The sequence below is a fragment of the Lissotriton helveticus genome, chromosome 2_1, assembly GCF_964261635.1.
Source record: "Lissotriton helveticus chromosome 2_1, aLisHel1.1, whole genome shotgun sequence".
NCBI classification, from domain to species: Eukaryota; Metazoa; Chordata; class Amphibia; order Caudata; family Salamandridae; genus Lissotriton; species Lissotriton helveticus.
The window spans coordinates 1,188,125,166-1,188,142,370 of record NC_136059.1 but is presented as its reverse complement, the minus strand read 5'-3'; the positions used below and the strand labels follow the sequence as shown (position 1 = coordinate 1,188,142,370).

General features: G+C 45.1%; 1 protein-coding gene across 1 annotated transcript in view; it reads left to right on the top strand.

Moving 5' to 3' along the window:
- Positions 1 to 17,205, top strand: part of LOC144818542 (alcohol dehydrogenase E chain-like) — a 637,149-nt gene that overhangs the window by 165,359 nt on the left and 454,585 nt on the right. The window contains exon 2 of the mRNA XM_078676061.1: positions 9,647 to 9,748. Within this exon, the coding sequence (XP_078532187.1) occupies positions 9,647 to 9,748 (102 nt within the window). The remainder of the gene's footprint in view (positions 1 to 9,646; positions 9,749 to 17,205) is intronic.

The window sequence follows — 17,205 nt, the reverse complement described above, 5'->3', positions numbered from 1 at the left end:
GCGGCAGAATCGTCATCTCTCAGTGTGAGTCATACTGATCTTACTATATGTACATCACAAACAAGTGCCCCAGTTTCTCTGTCCCAACACAAACCAGGTTCAAAAAGAAAAAGGGGTACTGCACCAAAAAAATGTGATTTAGCAAAACCCCCACACAAACTTAGGAAAGTAGGCAGGAGCACGTGCCCTAGCAAGGCCGAGACTGAAGCTAGCAGCAGTGGGAAAAGAACACAAGAGGGAGATGTTGTCTCACTTGATAGTTCAGATACCAGTATTATTAATTCCTCGGAAACAGACCTGCCACTGGCTGCTATACCGCCACTTTCTAGCAACCTGCTTCCTGTTCTAGAAAAGCTCTTACGGTCAATTTTGCTCCCAATAGAGGAACGAATCAGTAAACTATCTGACCGCCTAGACCGTTTTGAGCAGGTAACACTAGATAACTTTTTTTCAACGAAGGCACTTATAAAAACCCAAGCAAGGCCAGTGGAAAATAATAAGCCCCAGAACAACACCCAAAGCATAATGCAGGAGAAGGGACGAAGGGCACAATTTAACTCCCCAGTGTTACCTAAGTCGGGCAGTGCGGCTGGGAAGAGATTACCCAAGCCCCTTAATTTAGTTACATCTGGGGCTGCCAACAACTGTCCTAATATTGTAATAACATCTCAGATTGAGGCGCAAGCGATGCCGCTTAGTCTTAATCCCCCGCTTGTCGAGGGACCAGGGGGTAATGCATCTTCTGGTACAGGCACTATCACACCCACCGTTCCCCCAACGAGTAACCAGCCCATGGTAAATAAACCTGCACCCCGCCCCGCTCCTATAGCTTCTAAACCATCCTTACAATCATTGATAAAGCCACCTCAAAAGAAACCCCCAATGAACCTTACCCCTGACTCCTTTCCTTATGTAGCCGTCTTTACAAATGTCCCACCACTCTCAACGGGACAGAGAGAAACCTTCCAGATGCTCAAAAATAAGGTTATGCACTGGTTAAGGGTGAACCGGCCTCTGCCAGGGGAAGTGGATGGAGTAATATTGGTGGTAAGGAGAATAAAATGGATAGGTTGCACTCCCAAAACCCTGAGGGGGGACTGTATTGTGGTCAACTTTCAAGACTCAAGGGTGGCAGGATGGATAACAAGACTGGGTTGGGACACAAATAATGGAGGGATCAACATTGTTGATCTTACCTTCTTTTATCCACGTCCCATTAGCATTATGACGGGGCTACTCAATAAGCAAAACTGTCCCCCCAACCCACCATGGTCAAGGATTTCTCCACCTGCTCCACCGTCACAGTGCCAAAACCATCTTACTGGCCCGATTTATAATCCTACGGTTGGATGGCAAGACCCAGGTTGGGGATGTTGACAAACCCTTGTTCACATGAATACTGGTGGGGGAGGAAACAGCATGAACTATCACGGGGATTGCAATGAACCTGATCCAAATGCTGAGACAAGGTTAGATGACATGATCATTGGCGAGGGCATTGTGAACGGGGAGGAAGGGTGTGGAGAAGTAAGTGTTATCGACGAAAGGGGGAAATTACCCACACCAACTGCATATGCAGCTAGTGACAGGGAATTGCCCAATCAAACTACGATGTTGACTGGGCATCACGTCCCTCAAACAATTAAAATGCTTTCATGGAACCTGGCAGGCTTGGCCAACAAAATAGACTCAGATTCATGGGTCGAATTAATAAACTCACAAAGCATTTGTCTCTTCCAAGAGACCTGGGCCAGGGAGGAGATTACGCACAGGGGCTTCCAAACATTTTCAATACAAGCTAGTTGGGGAGGAAGAGGCCGACCGTCAGGAGGGCTAGCAACCTGGGTAACTTCTGACCTAGGTTGCACAGCTTCACGATATACTGTGCAATCGGAGGACATACTGGCCGTTCTACTCGAATGGCCAGGACTTTACAAATTACTTGTAATAAACATTTACTCCAGGCCAGTCCCAATAGCTGCCTCCTCCAAAACCATTGAGGCATTGTCCTGTCTTCTAGAAACCATCCCAGAGGATATACCATACCTAATAGGAGGAGATTTTCACTCACATTTCGAACCGTTACCTGGACTACTTGATGGACCCTCCCTAGAGGAGGATTCAAGTTGGCAGGTTCCCTCCACTGAGGCCCCATCTCCGAGAGCATGGACACCGCTGGCTGTTCAAATAAACACATTAAATCTCACCTATGGCTTGAGAGCTTGTAACGGCCGCACTAGGTCTGATATCCCGAGCAAATGCACGTTTAACAAAGCCGGGAGGGAATCTAGATTAGATTACTTCCTGGTACAGTTGCATACCTGGAAAAGGGTGATGGATTTCAGAGTAATGCCAAGACAGGACAGTGATCATAACGCATTAATATTAGACTTCGCCATTCCCTGTTTGGAGGAAAGTGTGTCATGCGGGCAGGAGCTAAGATCGGGACATCTTTTGGAAAATAACAAAAGGAGGATAAAATGGGAAAATCTTGTATCCAGCGAAGATAAGTTAGCCTCCCTATACGCTGGAATCATTTCAATCCTAGAAGAGGCTTTCCATCTATGGAACTTAGACCCCACCAGGGAAATTAGTAAGGATCTCGCGCAGGTACATGACTATCTAATTAGGAAGCTTGAAGTACACCTTTTCAGCACCAGACCACCCAGAACCCAGACACACAAAAACGCTACTTGGTTCAACAGTGCTTGCCGAGCTGCAAAACATGACCTCCTATCTATCATAAAAGCAGGTGGTACGAGGGAAGAGATCTCCTCTAGGAGGAGGGCCTATAAAACACTTTTAGCAAATGCTAAGATAGAATGGGACATACAGCACTGGGAGAATCTATCGGAGTCCCTAGCAACAAGGGACTCGCGTAGATTCTGGAGAATAATAAACCATGGAAGCGGGGATCTTCCCACGGCTATTGAACCCACTATTGCTGCAAGTGTCTGGCAAAGACACTTTGAGCAGCTATATTCCCTAGAGAATGAGGGGACAGAATTAGCTCCGCCTATTACCCTTGAGGGACAGACTGCCGAACCCTTCACTATAAAAGACATTAGGATGGCGATAGCCGGGCTGTCCTCCGGGAAGGCACCGGGCTTGGATGGGTTGCCGGGCGACCTCTTCAAGCATGAACCAGGAATTTGGGCACCTTACCTGATGATTCTGTTCAATGCAGTGCTGGGGGGAATGAAAATACCTGATACTTGGTTGGGAGCGGAGGTGGTCCCGATATATAAAAAGGGTCCGCCCCTGCTCCCAGCCAACTACCGCCCAATCAGCCTCATTGATGTGTCCCAAAAGTTGTTTGGCAGACTAATTCTTGATAGGTTGTTGAGCTGGATGGAGGAGACTGACATTTTAAGCCCTCTTCAGGCGGGATTTAGGAAAGGAGTTTCAACAGTCGATCAAATACTCAGACTGAGTATTTTATATTGGAAGACAGTGCTCGTAGAAGGTGGGACACTGTACGCGGTATTTGTGGACCTCCGCGCCGCCTTTGATTTAGTTCCTCGGGCTAGATTGTGGGCGGTGCTGGCTGATCTGGGTGTCCCGAGAGATATTCTCCATATCTTAATTAGGCTGCATTCAAGCAACTATGCCCGAGTCAGATATGGAAAGGGCGGTAGGTTAACGGATAGATTCCCAGTCCTTAGAGGGGTGAGGCAGGGCTGGGTACTGGCCCCGACCCTGTTTTGCTTATTCGTGAACGGGGTGATAGAGTACTTAAACAGGATCATTAATACCGATGCACCACAATTGAATGGCAGCAGGGTGCCAGCAATCATGTTTGCAGATGACACCCTGCTGCTGTCCAAAACTCCAATGGGGCTTCAAAGGGTTCTGAACGGGTTTTTGGGGTTTTGTAATGAAAGAGGTCTAGAAATAAACCCAACCAAGACCAAATTTATGATTCTAAGCCCCAAACCCAAAAGCTGCCCAAACCCTCGCCTGGGACCTACAACCCTAGAGAGAGTCCAAGTAATAGAATACCTCGGTATAACCCTCGATCAGAATCTGACTTGGCTTCCACATAAAACAAAAGCAACAACAAAGCTGGTTCAGAGGGCAGGTGCCATTACAAGAATTGCCAAAAAATCACCTTTCCGTCCACTGACACCCGCCATCCACATTTATAAAACCCAAGCTAGGGGGGGTATTATTTACGGGGGTGAGATATGGGGACATATACCTTTACACACGGTACAGGTCGCTGAAAATAACTTTATAAGACAACTGGCAGCTCTCCCCCCGAGCACCCCACTTCTCCCCCTAAGAATGGACTTGGCGCTACGACCAATTACGGAGGTTTTGGGCCTAAAACCCCTGACCTATTGGAGGCGTCTGTGGAGCAGTGAGGACCTGGTACACTATAGAAATGAACTGCAGGAGCTTCTGAGATCAACCTACGCCACTAAAATCCCATGGATAAAGTACATCAGGGATATGTGTATTTACCTTGGAGTTGCAGAACTATGGTCCAACCCGGAAGTAGCGTCCGTAAGGCTCTCTAGAAAAGTACTTTCAAATTTATTCTACAGAGCTATGCATCAGAAAGCTATGTCCTCTCTCCGGGAAGGATCTTTAACTGACTCATTTATCAAGATAAAAGACTCCTACAGCCCTGAATATGTACTGGACACCATGACACCTGTGTCTGTGCGGAAGATCTACATGCAATGGAGGTATGGCTCTCTTCCCCTGAGGTCCCTTACTAAATCGTGGGAAGGCAATCTGGACTCAGGGGCATGCCCCGCATGCAACTACAAACTGGAAAGTGATCTTAATGTGGTCCTGTTCTGCAGAGCCTACAGCAGAATTAGGAGTTACTGGTTGGTCCCTCACTTAAGGAACTTGGGTTTCAGAACTTTTGCTCCGGCTTATAGAGTCCTCAAGACAGATTTAGCGGCTCCAACTGTGTTTGCAATGGCAAAATTCCTGACAGCAATGTGGCGAACACGAGCTTTAATTATTAGAGACACTAAAGTTATATGAAACAAATCCATTTCCTCCCTTCTTCGAATTATGATGTTTTTTTAGCAATCAGACTTTAACTATGATCTTTTTATAGCATATGTATAAATGTTCTTAAATGATAAAAATTATTTGTATATCTTTTATGGTCTCTTATGACCGAAATAAAGATTATTTGAATATTCAAAATTAGCATTGCTACACCCGTTTAAAAAAAAAATCCTAATATAATGGTCAATTCTCTTTGCAGCACAAAGAGAACGCTGACAAAGATTAAAGGTTAGTGTTTACATTACCGCGGTAACACACCCCCGGGCACATAATGTTGAGAAATACGAGACTAGCATCACACGGGGTATAAGCTGAACCCGTTTACACGAAAGTTTCGAGCTGGATATATTAGATAACGCTTGATATAGGCAGGTACAACTAGAATTATGTGACAGACAACCACATGGGTCATAGGTGGATACGAAACATGATCTACTTGTCTACATGTATGCACTAGAACTAATAGTAAGCACGTAACATCAACAGCACCTATGTTTGATTTGATATTGTTTGGTACCAATAATGACATATTATACTGTTTTCAGATATAAAGAAGTCCCCTGATGAAGGGCTATATGCTTGAAATGCATTGGGCAAATACTGAATTGTTGAATATGAAGTAAAATATTAATGTGAAAGATTTGAAGAAATTGAAAAATCTTCATTACCAATAAATGAAAAATGAAACCATGAATTAATTTGAATATGTGGATTAATCACCGATGAAAAAGAAAGGAGTGCAAGGTTGGATTGTATCTTGTGTCACAGGATAGGTGAGGTGAGTCAGACCCTATGTTTGTGGGGGCTGTACCTGTCTCATCCTTGCTGCGTATGCCCATGGCAGCCTTAGGGCATCCCTCGTTTGTGGTTATAGCTGCAAAGGCTTCAGACCCAGAGCCTTTGGGGTCATGGGTATCCTGGCTTGTGCCGTCAGTGCTGCTTTCTGAAAAAGTGGAGTCCGGGGCCCATACCCAGCTGCGCAGGTCATACATCTTCCCAATACTTGTCTGGGCGGATCCCCCCTAAAGGCGTCCCTGCTTGGAGGTGCGTCTCCTGCAGCAGATTTTATTTACTTCTTTGGCAGGTGAGAACTTTTCTTCATTGCAGCAAGAGTGCCCTTCCTAAGCACCTGCGGTTCTACTCAGGAGTATGGAGAAGGTTATTAAAATTCCTGGTTCTCAAATGGTTGTCCTAAATGATGGGTTAGTACAGTAGAAGCTTGGGGCAGATAGGCAGTTGTAATAGAAGGCGGCACCTCCGCCCTCTGGGCTCTGCTCCACACTCCTCACCCCCGGGAAACACTCTTACCGAGCCCAAGGGAGGAGGGGAAGAAAATCTGCAAGAGGATCGGCCAAGGTGCGAAAGCCACCACCAAAGTCAGAAGCAGAGAATGCACCACTAGGGTCAGGCGCAGGAAAGCGGTGTGGAAGGCGGTGTGGAAGCAGTTAGAGACTCGCAAGCTGCACCAGCCCAGGGCCAGCCGCTTCCAGGAGGATGGGCTAAGTCGCAGTTCTGAGCTCAGAGTAGGGTGTGCTCACCTCCTGCACCGTACCGCTGGGAGCTGAAGGGCCTTGTCCGGGCTCCGGGCCTCTCATCACTCACTGTCTCGTACCAGTCCCCTGTGAGCGGGGGGAAGCAGGAAAGTACTGGGCCCTGCTTGAACACAGCTCCTGCGTCTCCTGTATCCTTTCTTGCTTGCCTATAGCCGGAAACAGAACCTCTTCTTCAGCCTGACAGAGTGACAGTACAAGTCACACAAATGACGACTGAAAAACATACCTAAACACAGACAGAACGAGAGGTAGGGTGGCAACACCAGAAGACAATGGCAACAACACCTGAAACCTCATAGGCCTGTGGGTCAGTCTTGACATAGGTGAACGCACCACATAATTGTGGGACCAACACTAAACAAGATGTGAGAACAACATCCTGTATCATAAAAGAAAATATTATAGAATTAAAACATTGTTATATCCTGAGAATATAATTATGACAGTAAGACATGCGAAAATCAAAAAGCCTAATAGAAATAAAAAGAAAGCATGTGAGAAAAAGAGCTTACTAATTAGAAAATTCTGAAAGTGTCCATATCTTCAGCTCTGTGTTGTTGAAGAAATTTCTTAAGTGCGACAGGCTTCTCATAAGTAGGAGTCTTATCTTTGTAAGTCACTCAAAACAGGCAGGGGTGCATTTACCCAAATTGAGTGTTCATGGATCTCAATTTAAGAACCATGCCCAGGAGCTGCTTCCGACGATCAGCAGTGGCTTTGACTACATCTTTTTGAGCAAAATAGTCTATACAAGCCCAAAGGATTTGCTTTTTCATTTTAACCGCAGACATCACTTGTAAGAGATCAGTGTATTGAGAGAAAGATAGTATAACTCCTCTCAGCTTTGGGGAGACTCTGGGACCAAGTCTGCATGCCCTTTGTATATTGAGAGGAGTGGTCATAGACATGTCAAGAAGTTTTGATCCTACGTGTGCTTTTTAGGTAGAGAAATATCTGATTCTAGATGGGAAATATGTGAAGCCATATTTATATTTTTTATTTGGCTTTTAACTCTTTGTAAAATTATTGACATTCTATCATGATTGTATACATCTATATGCCCGCTCTTATGATTTTTATTAATAAAATAAAGCTTTATTGACTTGACTTCATGTGAAGCCATAAGCTGAAGATTGTCTGTATTTTGCTCCACCAGCAAAACTCAGTATTCCAAAGCAGACCATTTATCATCAAAATGTTGCAACGTCTTGGTTGTCTCTTCCATAAAGGGCTTTAATGCATGAAATTCCTCAAGGATCACATCCATTGAACCGGGGTAGGTTTCCCTGGTGAAGGGGGATTTCTTTGGCCTCTTATTTGACCACAGCAGCATTTTACCTAGTGAGGATGTCTTTGGAATTGTGCCTGAGTGAGGATCAAGTTTCTGTGAAGTAGCGTCATCCATATTGTTGTAAGTAGAACTAGTCAGATAACGCAACATTGCTGAAGGGACCAGATAACTTAAGGTTTCTTGTTTTCCCCATATAAGCCTAATGAGTTGAGAGAAGGGGGGAAAACCAAGACTGTACTGGTTGCGGAGAATCTCCTGAGGTATAAAAGTAACCCAAATGCATTAGAGTTATTAAGAGAACACTGGGTAAAACCAAATATGAACACTGGGGAGGAGAAATCACAAATGAGAACAACTATAATTATTATGGTAGGTATCTTCCCGGATGTAGCTGCAGGAAAAAGGTAAGTATTGAAAGTAAAACATAAAACAGCCTGCCACAGAGCCAAACCTCACAGAGCAATAAGCTCCAAAAATGATGCTGTTTATGTTGAAACATGCAGCCACATCACAACCTTATAGTTGCTGTTAGTGGAAAGACTCCAGGACCATAAATCAACTGGATAAGTATGACTGGAGATCTGAAAAATCCATACATCCTGTCAAGAAAGTTAAGAAAATGTGCTCACCTCCTGAATAGAAAAGTGTGCAATATATCAAAATTAAGAAGCAGTCACCAGAAGGCAGGAGTCTGAAATGCCTGGAGTAGTTAGTTGAAGTATTGAGAGTGTGGCTGCTCAGGAAAGCTCAGCATGACAAGATTTCCGCTCACTGCCTCACAAAATGGTGAGCGTGACCTTGAATTCTAAAGTGGAGAAGTGTGGCTCACTGGTTAGAGGAGGCAGACCCTGATGCAGAGGTCAGACCCGGGACCAGGGTTCAATTCCCGACGCGGCAGGGTCTTGAGCTCAAAATGTCCACGGACTCGATAATTCTTGCCTCGGTGCCTACTCGAATCATGGGTTCACACTCTGCAACTCTGGGCAATAGCTTGCTTAATCTCCACTATGGCCCCACTGCGATGGGATGCCTGGTCTTCATCTTGGGGATGCCCAGTAGGGGTTATCTCGCAGGGAAAGCCAGGACGGGTTCCTAAAGCAAGCGCTAAGAGACCTGTCGGTGATTTGGCGCTATATAAATCGAAATTAACATAACATAACATAACATAAAGAGAGAATCCCCCGGGCCGGGCGTGCACAAAGCTGAGGAGCTGTGGAAAAACAAAGGATTCCAGCAACTCAGCAGGTGCTCTGGAGGGCACTTCTCTGCCAGTGAGTTCTGTAACTGCCTCAGGTCCTGAGAATGATCCCCATGTCCGCCGGAGCACCAAAGCTTGCCACCCTCTTGAATGGCGCCAAAACCATGCCCATTCAGCTCATTCCTATTTTGGATGGTGCCACCAGGCTTCTCATACTACGCACATTGAAAATATAGGGCTTTATCTAGATTTTGGTGCATGAGATACCTTGTCACAAATGTGGCGCCCATCCTCTCTGGCGTATTACAAGGCCATCATGGCATATGGCCTTTGACATATTTTGGATGGGATATACCCGCACTGCTCAGCGTAAATACCCTGATCACAATTTTATTGCAAATGTTTGTAAATCAGGCCTTTTCCTATTTGCTAATGTTCAAAGAGTCAAAGGCCACTAGGCACAATGTATATGTTAAATGCAAGTCATATTATCGATTCATTTAAATGTGTGCCGCTAAGAATGTTTGATCATTGTAAGAAAATGTGTACTTATCACACTTTATTTCTTAGGTTTTGAAATGCAAGGCAGCTGTTGCCTGGGCACCTCATAAACCTATGTCTATAGAAGAGATAGAGGTTGCACCGCCAAAAGACCATGAAGTGCGGATTAAGGTAAAGAAAAAATTTGTAATTTTATAAACATTCTCTTGACTTGAGATTCCAAGGATGCAAGTATGCCTTTTAATTTAATAGTTTTCCACAAGTATGTTGTTTCAGTTCCACTTTAGATGGCTCTTAGGGATGAGGTTGAAAGTAGGATCTGAGATCGAAGCATGGTTTGTACAGATTGGGATATTGGTGTTTGATGCCAAAGGGATTCCAAATTTGTGCTGGCGGTTGCTGTGCTTACTGAATTGGTGTTGGTGGTCTTGCCAAGACTGGAGGCCCTATTGTCATATACTACAGATGGTGCCTGAATTTTACACCTTTGTTTCCTTTTATTATTTACCTCCCTGCCATTCATTCAACAGCTCAATTCATTCCTAATAATGTACAATTGTTTCCTTCAAGCTGGGTTTAGTGTCAGGGCTTGGGTTAGCATTACATCAAATACGTTAAATGTAATACATTTATAAATAATTAAAGGTTCGGGTTCAAGTATGATCTGCTTTACTTTTTCATTTAATTACATTTTCTTTAAAATAAATCAAACCATTTACAGTGGGTATTAATATTCAAAGATGGGAGCACACTCCTAACCTCTCCGCTGGATCGCCCCTTTGCATTCTGGTACATGCAGTTCGTATGACTTGAAGAGTTAGGAAAAAGTTTGTAAGTGTTTCACCAAGGTTGGTGCAAGTAAGTACTTGGTATTTCCAGTATCTTTAGACACGGCTCGTGTTTCGGGATAATATCCCTCATCAGTAGAGATCAGTTCTGGGGTGGCTGAGAAGGCTGCCAAACAACAGTCACAGGCTTCGTTGCCTCTCGGGCGCGAAGGTGCATCTCCAATAGCTCGTCAGCTACGGGGGCTCACGGGAGCCCTTAAAAGTATTCAAAGATGGGAGCACACTCCTAACCTCTCCGCCGGATTGCCCCTTTGCATTCTGGTACATGCAGTTCGTATGACTTGAAGAGTTAGGAAAAAGTTTGTAAGTGTTTCACCAAGGTTGATGCAAGTAAGTACTTGGTATTTCCAGTATCTCTAGACACGGCTCGTGTTTCGGGATAATATCCCTCATCAGTAGAGATCAGTTCTGGGGTGGCTGAGAAGGCTGCCAAACAACAGTCACAGGCTTCTTGCCTCTCGGGCACGAAGGTGCATCTCCAATAGCTCGTCAGCTACGGGGGCTCACGGGAGCCCTAAAAGTATTCAAAGATGGGAGCACACTCCTAACTTCTCCGCCGGATCGCCCCTTTGCATTCTGGTACATGCAGTTCGTATGACTTGAAGAGTTAGGAAAAAGTTTGTAAGTGTTTCACCAAGGTTGGTGCAAGTAAGTACTTGGTATTTCCAGTATCTCTAGACACGGTTCGTGTTTCGGGATAATATCCCTCATCAGTAGAGATCAGTTCTGGGGTGGCTGAGAAGGCTGCTAAACAACAGTCACAGGCTTCGTTGCCTCTCGGGCGCGAAGGTGCATCTCCAATAGCTCGTCAGCTACGGGGGCTCACGGGAGCCCTTAAAAGTATTCAAAGATGGGAGCACACTCCTAACCTCTCCGCCGGATCACCCCTTTGCATTCTGGTACCTGCAGTTCGTATGACTTGAAGAGTTAGGAAAAAGTTTGTAAGTGTTTCACCAAGGTTGGTGCAAGTAAGTACTTGGTATTTCCAGTATCTCTAGACACGGCTCGTGTTTCGGGATAATATCCCTCATCAGTGGAGATCAGTTCTGGGGTGGCTGAGAAGGCTGCCAAACAACAGTCACAGGCTTCGTTGCCTCTCGGGCGCGAAGGTGCATCTCCAATAGCTCGTCAGCTACGGGGGCTCACGGGAGCCCTTAAAAGTATTCAAAGATGGGAGCACACTCTTAACCTCTCCGCCGGATCGCCCCTTTGCATTCTGGTACATGCAGTTCGTATGACTTGAAGAGTTAGGAAAAAGTTTGTAAGTGTTTCACCAAGGTTGGTGCAAGTAAGTACTTGGTATTTCCAGTATCTCTAGACACGGCTCGTGTTTCGGGATAATATCCCTCATCAGTAGAGATCAGTTCTGGGGTGGGGTGGCAGCCTACACAGCAACCCCTGAATATCTTCCTACACTCTGCTGATGAAGGACAATAATCCTGAAACACCGGTGTCCAGAGTTGGCCTGCAACTTTGCATTTACACTTCGGAACTTTTGAAAAGCACACCCGCTTTGAGAATACTGCATTTACCATAATGCTCTTGGGGTATACCCGCTGGAATGGTGGAGTAGCGTGCGACCTATGGACCTTTTACTTTATTACGGCTCCCTCGAGCCTTTGAGCTGACGAGCTCAGGTAACGCCCTACGCGCCCGGAGAGGTACCAGATCTGAGAACACTTTGGCAGCCTGCACAGCAACCCCTGAATATCTTCCTACACTCTGCTGATGAAGGACAATAATCCTGAAACACCGGTGTCCAGAGTTGGCCTGCAACTTTGCATTTACACTTCGGAACTTTTGAAAAGCACACCCGCTTTGAGAATACTGCATTTACCATAATGCTCTTGGGGTATACCCGCTGGAATGGTGGAGTAGCGTGCTACCTATGGATCTTTTACTTTATTACGGCTCCCTCGAGCCTTTGAGCTGACGAGCTCAGGTAACGCCCTACGCGCCCGGAGAGGTACCAGACCTGAGAACACTTTGGCAGCCTGCACAGCAACCCCTGAATATCTTCCTACACTCTGCTGATGAAGGACAATAATCCTGAAACACCGGTGTCCAGAGTTGGCCTGCAACTTTGCATTTACACTTCGGAACTTTTGAAAAGCACACCCGCTTTGAGAATACTGCATTTACCATAATGCTCTTGGAGTATACCCGCTGGAATGGTGGAGTAGCGGGCGACCTATGGACCTTTTACAGTGGGTATTAATATAATAATTCAGTAATTTCTGCAAAATGTCATTAAAAAATAAGTGTGTTTATTAAAATATATTATTAGTGTTAGCATTATGGTTGGAAAAGAATAATGTTTATAATTATTTTAATTTAGTTTTCTTTAATTATGGTAGATAATAAAGAGATTCCAAATTAGTGGCAGGATTGAAATGGGGCCTGCTTGGTGGTCTTGTCCAATGGCAGGGAGGCATGATGGACAATGTAACTGTCGTGTCAGGGGAGTGGCCTTACTGTGATTCACTAGAGATGGCGCCTGACCTTTACATCTTCCTCTTTTGATAGTCTTATATTCACTTCCCTGCTTTTATTTTGCAGTTACACTTCGAGGGCAGGCTAATGATGTATTGACTGTACTAGGCGTTCATCTAATCTGATTTCAATTATTTAGATTAAATTAATTGTAAAGCTAGATGTAGCCTTAGATTTACACCCAGGATGTAATGATTTTTATTTAATTAAAAACATTTGCAAAATAGGGTTAGGATGAATCTAATGTTATTATAATAAAGGATAACACTTTGTTATAGAGTTGAAGTTAGTTTAGAATAATTACTTAATTTTATTGAGTAAATAACAATATATGATTGTCATTAGGAACCTTGCTCATGAATATCTTGTGCAAGGTGGACACATTGCTTTTACATTTGCTACACCCGAGGCCATGTAGTGGTTTCATGGTCATTGCTAAATGATAGATTTTTTGGGTTACGGTATGGTGTTTGAATGAGGTCATGTATGTGACAGTGCAAGATGTTAGTGTGATAGAACCAGCAACTTGATAAGTTCCATAAAATAGTATTACTGATGCAGTGGCAATAACTATTTATTTATTTTATTTTTGGAGTTTTCTATAGCGCTGGCCAGACCCGAGGGTATCGGAGCGCTTTACAATCGATCTGGAGGGAACAAGTGTGGAACAGTACAGCAAAAAAGATTCATATAAGTTCAGGGGGTTAACAAAGTTATTTGGCGCCTGAGGGGCGTGTTTGAGGTAGTGTCTTAGAGGTAGTCAGAGTTACAGGTTGAGCAACTGAGGTAGAGTTTGGGAATGCGCGTTCGAGGTAGAGGATTTTTAGGCGGCTCTTGAAATCTGGAAAGGAAGGGGTAGTTCTGATGTCCACTGGGATGGAGTTCCAGATTTTTAGGGCGTTGCCCGCAAAAGAGCGAGTTGCGTTTTTTTGTTTCTGGGTTTTCAGGGGGATGAGTAGTAGGGAGTTTGAGCTTCTGAGGTTTCTGGATTGATCCGCTTTCTTGAGCTTGGAGGCTAAGTATTCCGGTTTCCCTCTGTGCAAAGCTTTGTGTGTAAGACAGGCCGTTCTGAAGCTGGCACGCATTTCCACTGGAAGCCATTTTAAGTCATTGAGTGCGGGGGATATGTGGTCAAATTTCTTTGCACCTGAGACCATTCTGGCAGCTGCGTTGAGAGTGGTTTTTAGTGGCGCTAGGTGGGATAGGGCTGTGCCGGATAGGGTTGCGATCCCATAGTCCAGTCTGGACAGCACCAGAGCTTGGGTGGCTTGTTGGAGATCCCTCTGTGGGATGTGTGGTTTGATTTTGTTGAGGAGCTTCAGATTGAGGAAGGCGCTCTTTGCGGAATTCTTGATGTGGCTCGTCATTGATAGTTTGTGGTCAAGGGTGATTCCAAGAGATTTTACTGAATTAGTCAGGGTAAGATTTCCTTTGAGAGCGTCAACAGCTTTCACCCATTCGGTGATTTGGGGGTTGTCGTCCTTGTTGGAGATGAGGAGGATCTCGGTTTTTCCTTGATTGAGTTTGAGGTGGTTCGTCCCTAGCCAGTCTTGGATTTCTTTGAGAGTGTTGTTGAGCCTTAGAATATCATTAAAGGAGGTGGTTTCTATGTAGATCTGTGTGTCGTCTGCGTAGAGATGGAAGGGGATGTTGGCTTTCTTCAGTATGATGGTGAGGGGAACCATATATATGTTAAACAGTTGAGGGGAAAGAACGGATCCTTGGAGGACCCCTCTGGTCACGGGAAAAGGGTCGGAGGTAAAGGATTTTATTTTGACTCTTTGGAAGCGGTTCTGAAAGAAGGAGTCAAACCATTGCAGGACCACATCGTTTGCACCTACTCGTTCCTTGAGGGCCTTGATGAGGAGCTTGTGGTCAACCGTGTCAAAGGCCGCTGACAGGTCTAGGAGGATGAGTAGGCAACACTGATCCGAATCAAGGGAGTTGCGTATGTCATCTACTATTTTTAGGATTGCGGTTTCGGTGCTGTAGCCTTTTCTGAAGCCTGATTGGTTATGGTCAAGAAGATTAATGTTGTCGAGCTGATTGTTGAGTTGGCGTAATACACATTTTTCTAGGATTTTGGCTAGGAAGGGCAGACTTGAGACTGGTCTGAAGTTGTTAAGGTCGTTGGAGTCTAAGCCTGGTTTCTTCAGGAGGGGAGTAACCTGGCCGACTTTGAGGCAGTCCGGGATGATGCCAGTTTTTAGGGAGCTGTTGATGATTTCACACCAGAGTGGAGCGAGGGTGAGTTTGAGGTCTTTGGCCATTTGGGAGGGGATGGGGTCAAGGTTGTGGGAGGAGTGTTTGGAGGATGAGATTAGATTGAGGATCTCGGCTTCAAGGACGAGGTCGAAGGAGGACCAGGCGATGGAGGTGGGGTCCGTAGAGGTGGTTTCTGTTACTGTTGGGTCGATGTTGACAGTCGTGGTAGGGCTGATGTCTAGAGATAGTTCGATCTTGGCTATTTTTTCATTGAAGAAGTTGACGAAGTTATCACAAAGAGTTTTGGGGGGTTGGGCAAGGGCAGTGGATGGCTTGGATGTTTGTTTCTTGATGATGTCGAAGAGTTCTCTAGGCCTGTTTATTGCCTTGTCAAGCGCATTGCAGAAGAAGTTAGTTTTTTCGCTGTTGATATGGTTTTTGTACCTTCTTCTAATTGCTCTGAGTTCCTTGCGACGGGAAGCGGAAGGGTTCTTTCTCCAATGGCGTTCTGTGGCTCTGAGAAGTCTCCTTTCCTCGTTGATGTCCTTGTTAAACCAGGTTCTCGATGGGATGTTCCTAGGTTTTTTTTGTTTTAGGGGTGCCAATTGGTTTAGGATGTCGGACGTGGTCGTGTTGTAGTGTGAGGTGAGTTCAGTAGCGGAGAGTCCTTCTGTGGAGTTTGGCACGGAGGAGGCTATTCTTTCTGCTAGTTCAGTTGTGTTGATTTGTGATAGGTTCCTGGACCATGTGGGGGGGCTGCGATGGGGGGATGAGACTGGATCTGTTGCGAGAGTTGAAATAGGATTAGGTGGTGGTCTGACCAATCTACCGGGAGGATGTGATCAATAGAGATTGCATCATGCCGGGCGATGATAGCGTCCAGGATTGCCCCTTGGTTGTGGGTCTCTTTTGTGCAATGTTGGGAGAGGTTGTTGGAGTACAGAAGTTCGTTTAGGGATTTAATAGTGGTATTGTTCTCGTTGTTCCAGTGTAGATTAAGATCCCCTAGAATGAGGGTGTTGGTCTCTTTGAGAGAGCAGTTGGCGATCAGGTTTGAGAGTTGTTCCGTGAATGTGGCGTTGTTACCTGGGGGATGATATAGTAGGTGGCATTGCATTAGATGGTTGTCGGCGGTTTTGATGTTGGTCGTGAGGCATTCAAAGGAGTTGTAGTCAAATGCGATTGTTTCGACCACCGAGAGGTCGTTGTTGTGGATGATTGCCACGCCTCCGCCTTTTTTCTGGTCCTTCCTGTTTTTATTGATGCATATCTAGGTTAGGAGAGGAGGAGTCGTTTAGCCATGTCTCCGTGATGAATGCTATGTCTATGTTATGGTTGAGGATGGTCTCTGCTAGCTCTGTGAAGTGTTTGGTGGAAGATCTGCAATTTATGAGCATGCAGTTGGTCCGGGGAGAGTCTTTTTTTATAGGTTCGGTAGGGATGGTGATGAGGGAGATCGGGGGTCTTGGAGGTTTGCAGAGGGGTGAGTATTTTACTTTGTACAGTATTGGATCATAGAAACATTTATGTTGTGCTTTCTAATGCTTATGAGGCTCTGGGGATGGGTAGTGCACAATTCTGTGTAATGATTTCAACATTATAGATGTAGGTCATCATTTAGAGTTTGGCTGAGGGATGCACCACCATAGATTGGTAGTGCTCCTGTCGCACCCCTATTATGGTTCCCCTGCTCTATGTAGAATTGGGTGAAGTGCCATGTTTACAATGGTTGACCCTTCTCTGGCTCTGCTAGTGTAAGCCTTTGACATGGCAGTCCATCAGCCAAAGTGCCACCAGGTCACTGAGTGGCAGCCTGTAAGGAATTGGGTTATTGGTGAGGGGAGGAAGCCACACTCAGGCAATTGCCTTGTCTGGATGAACCTCAAAACTCACACAATTACCCTGTGCTTAAGCTTCTGGTAGCTTGGCACAAAAACAGTTTGGCCTAACTTAGAAGCAAAGTATTTAAGAAGCACACAAATAGTAATAATGTGAAAACACAGCAAAAGAAAATTCCCAAACTAGTTCAGAACAATAGGGTAATGTCAATAAATAAAATGATAAAAGAATGACAAAATTCCA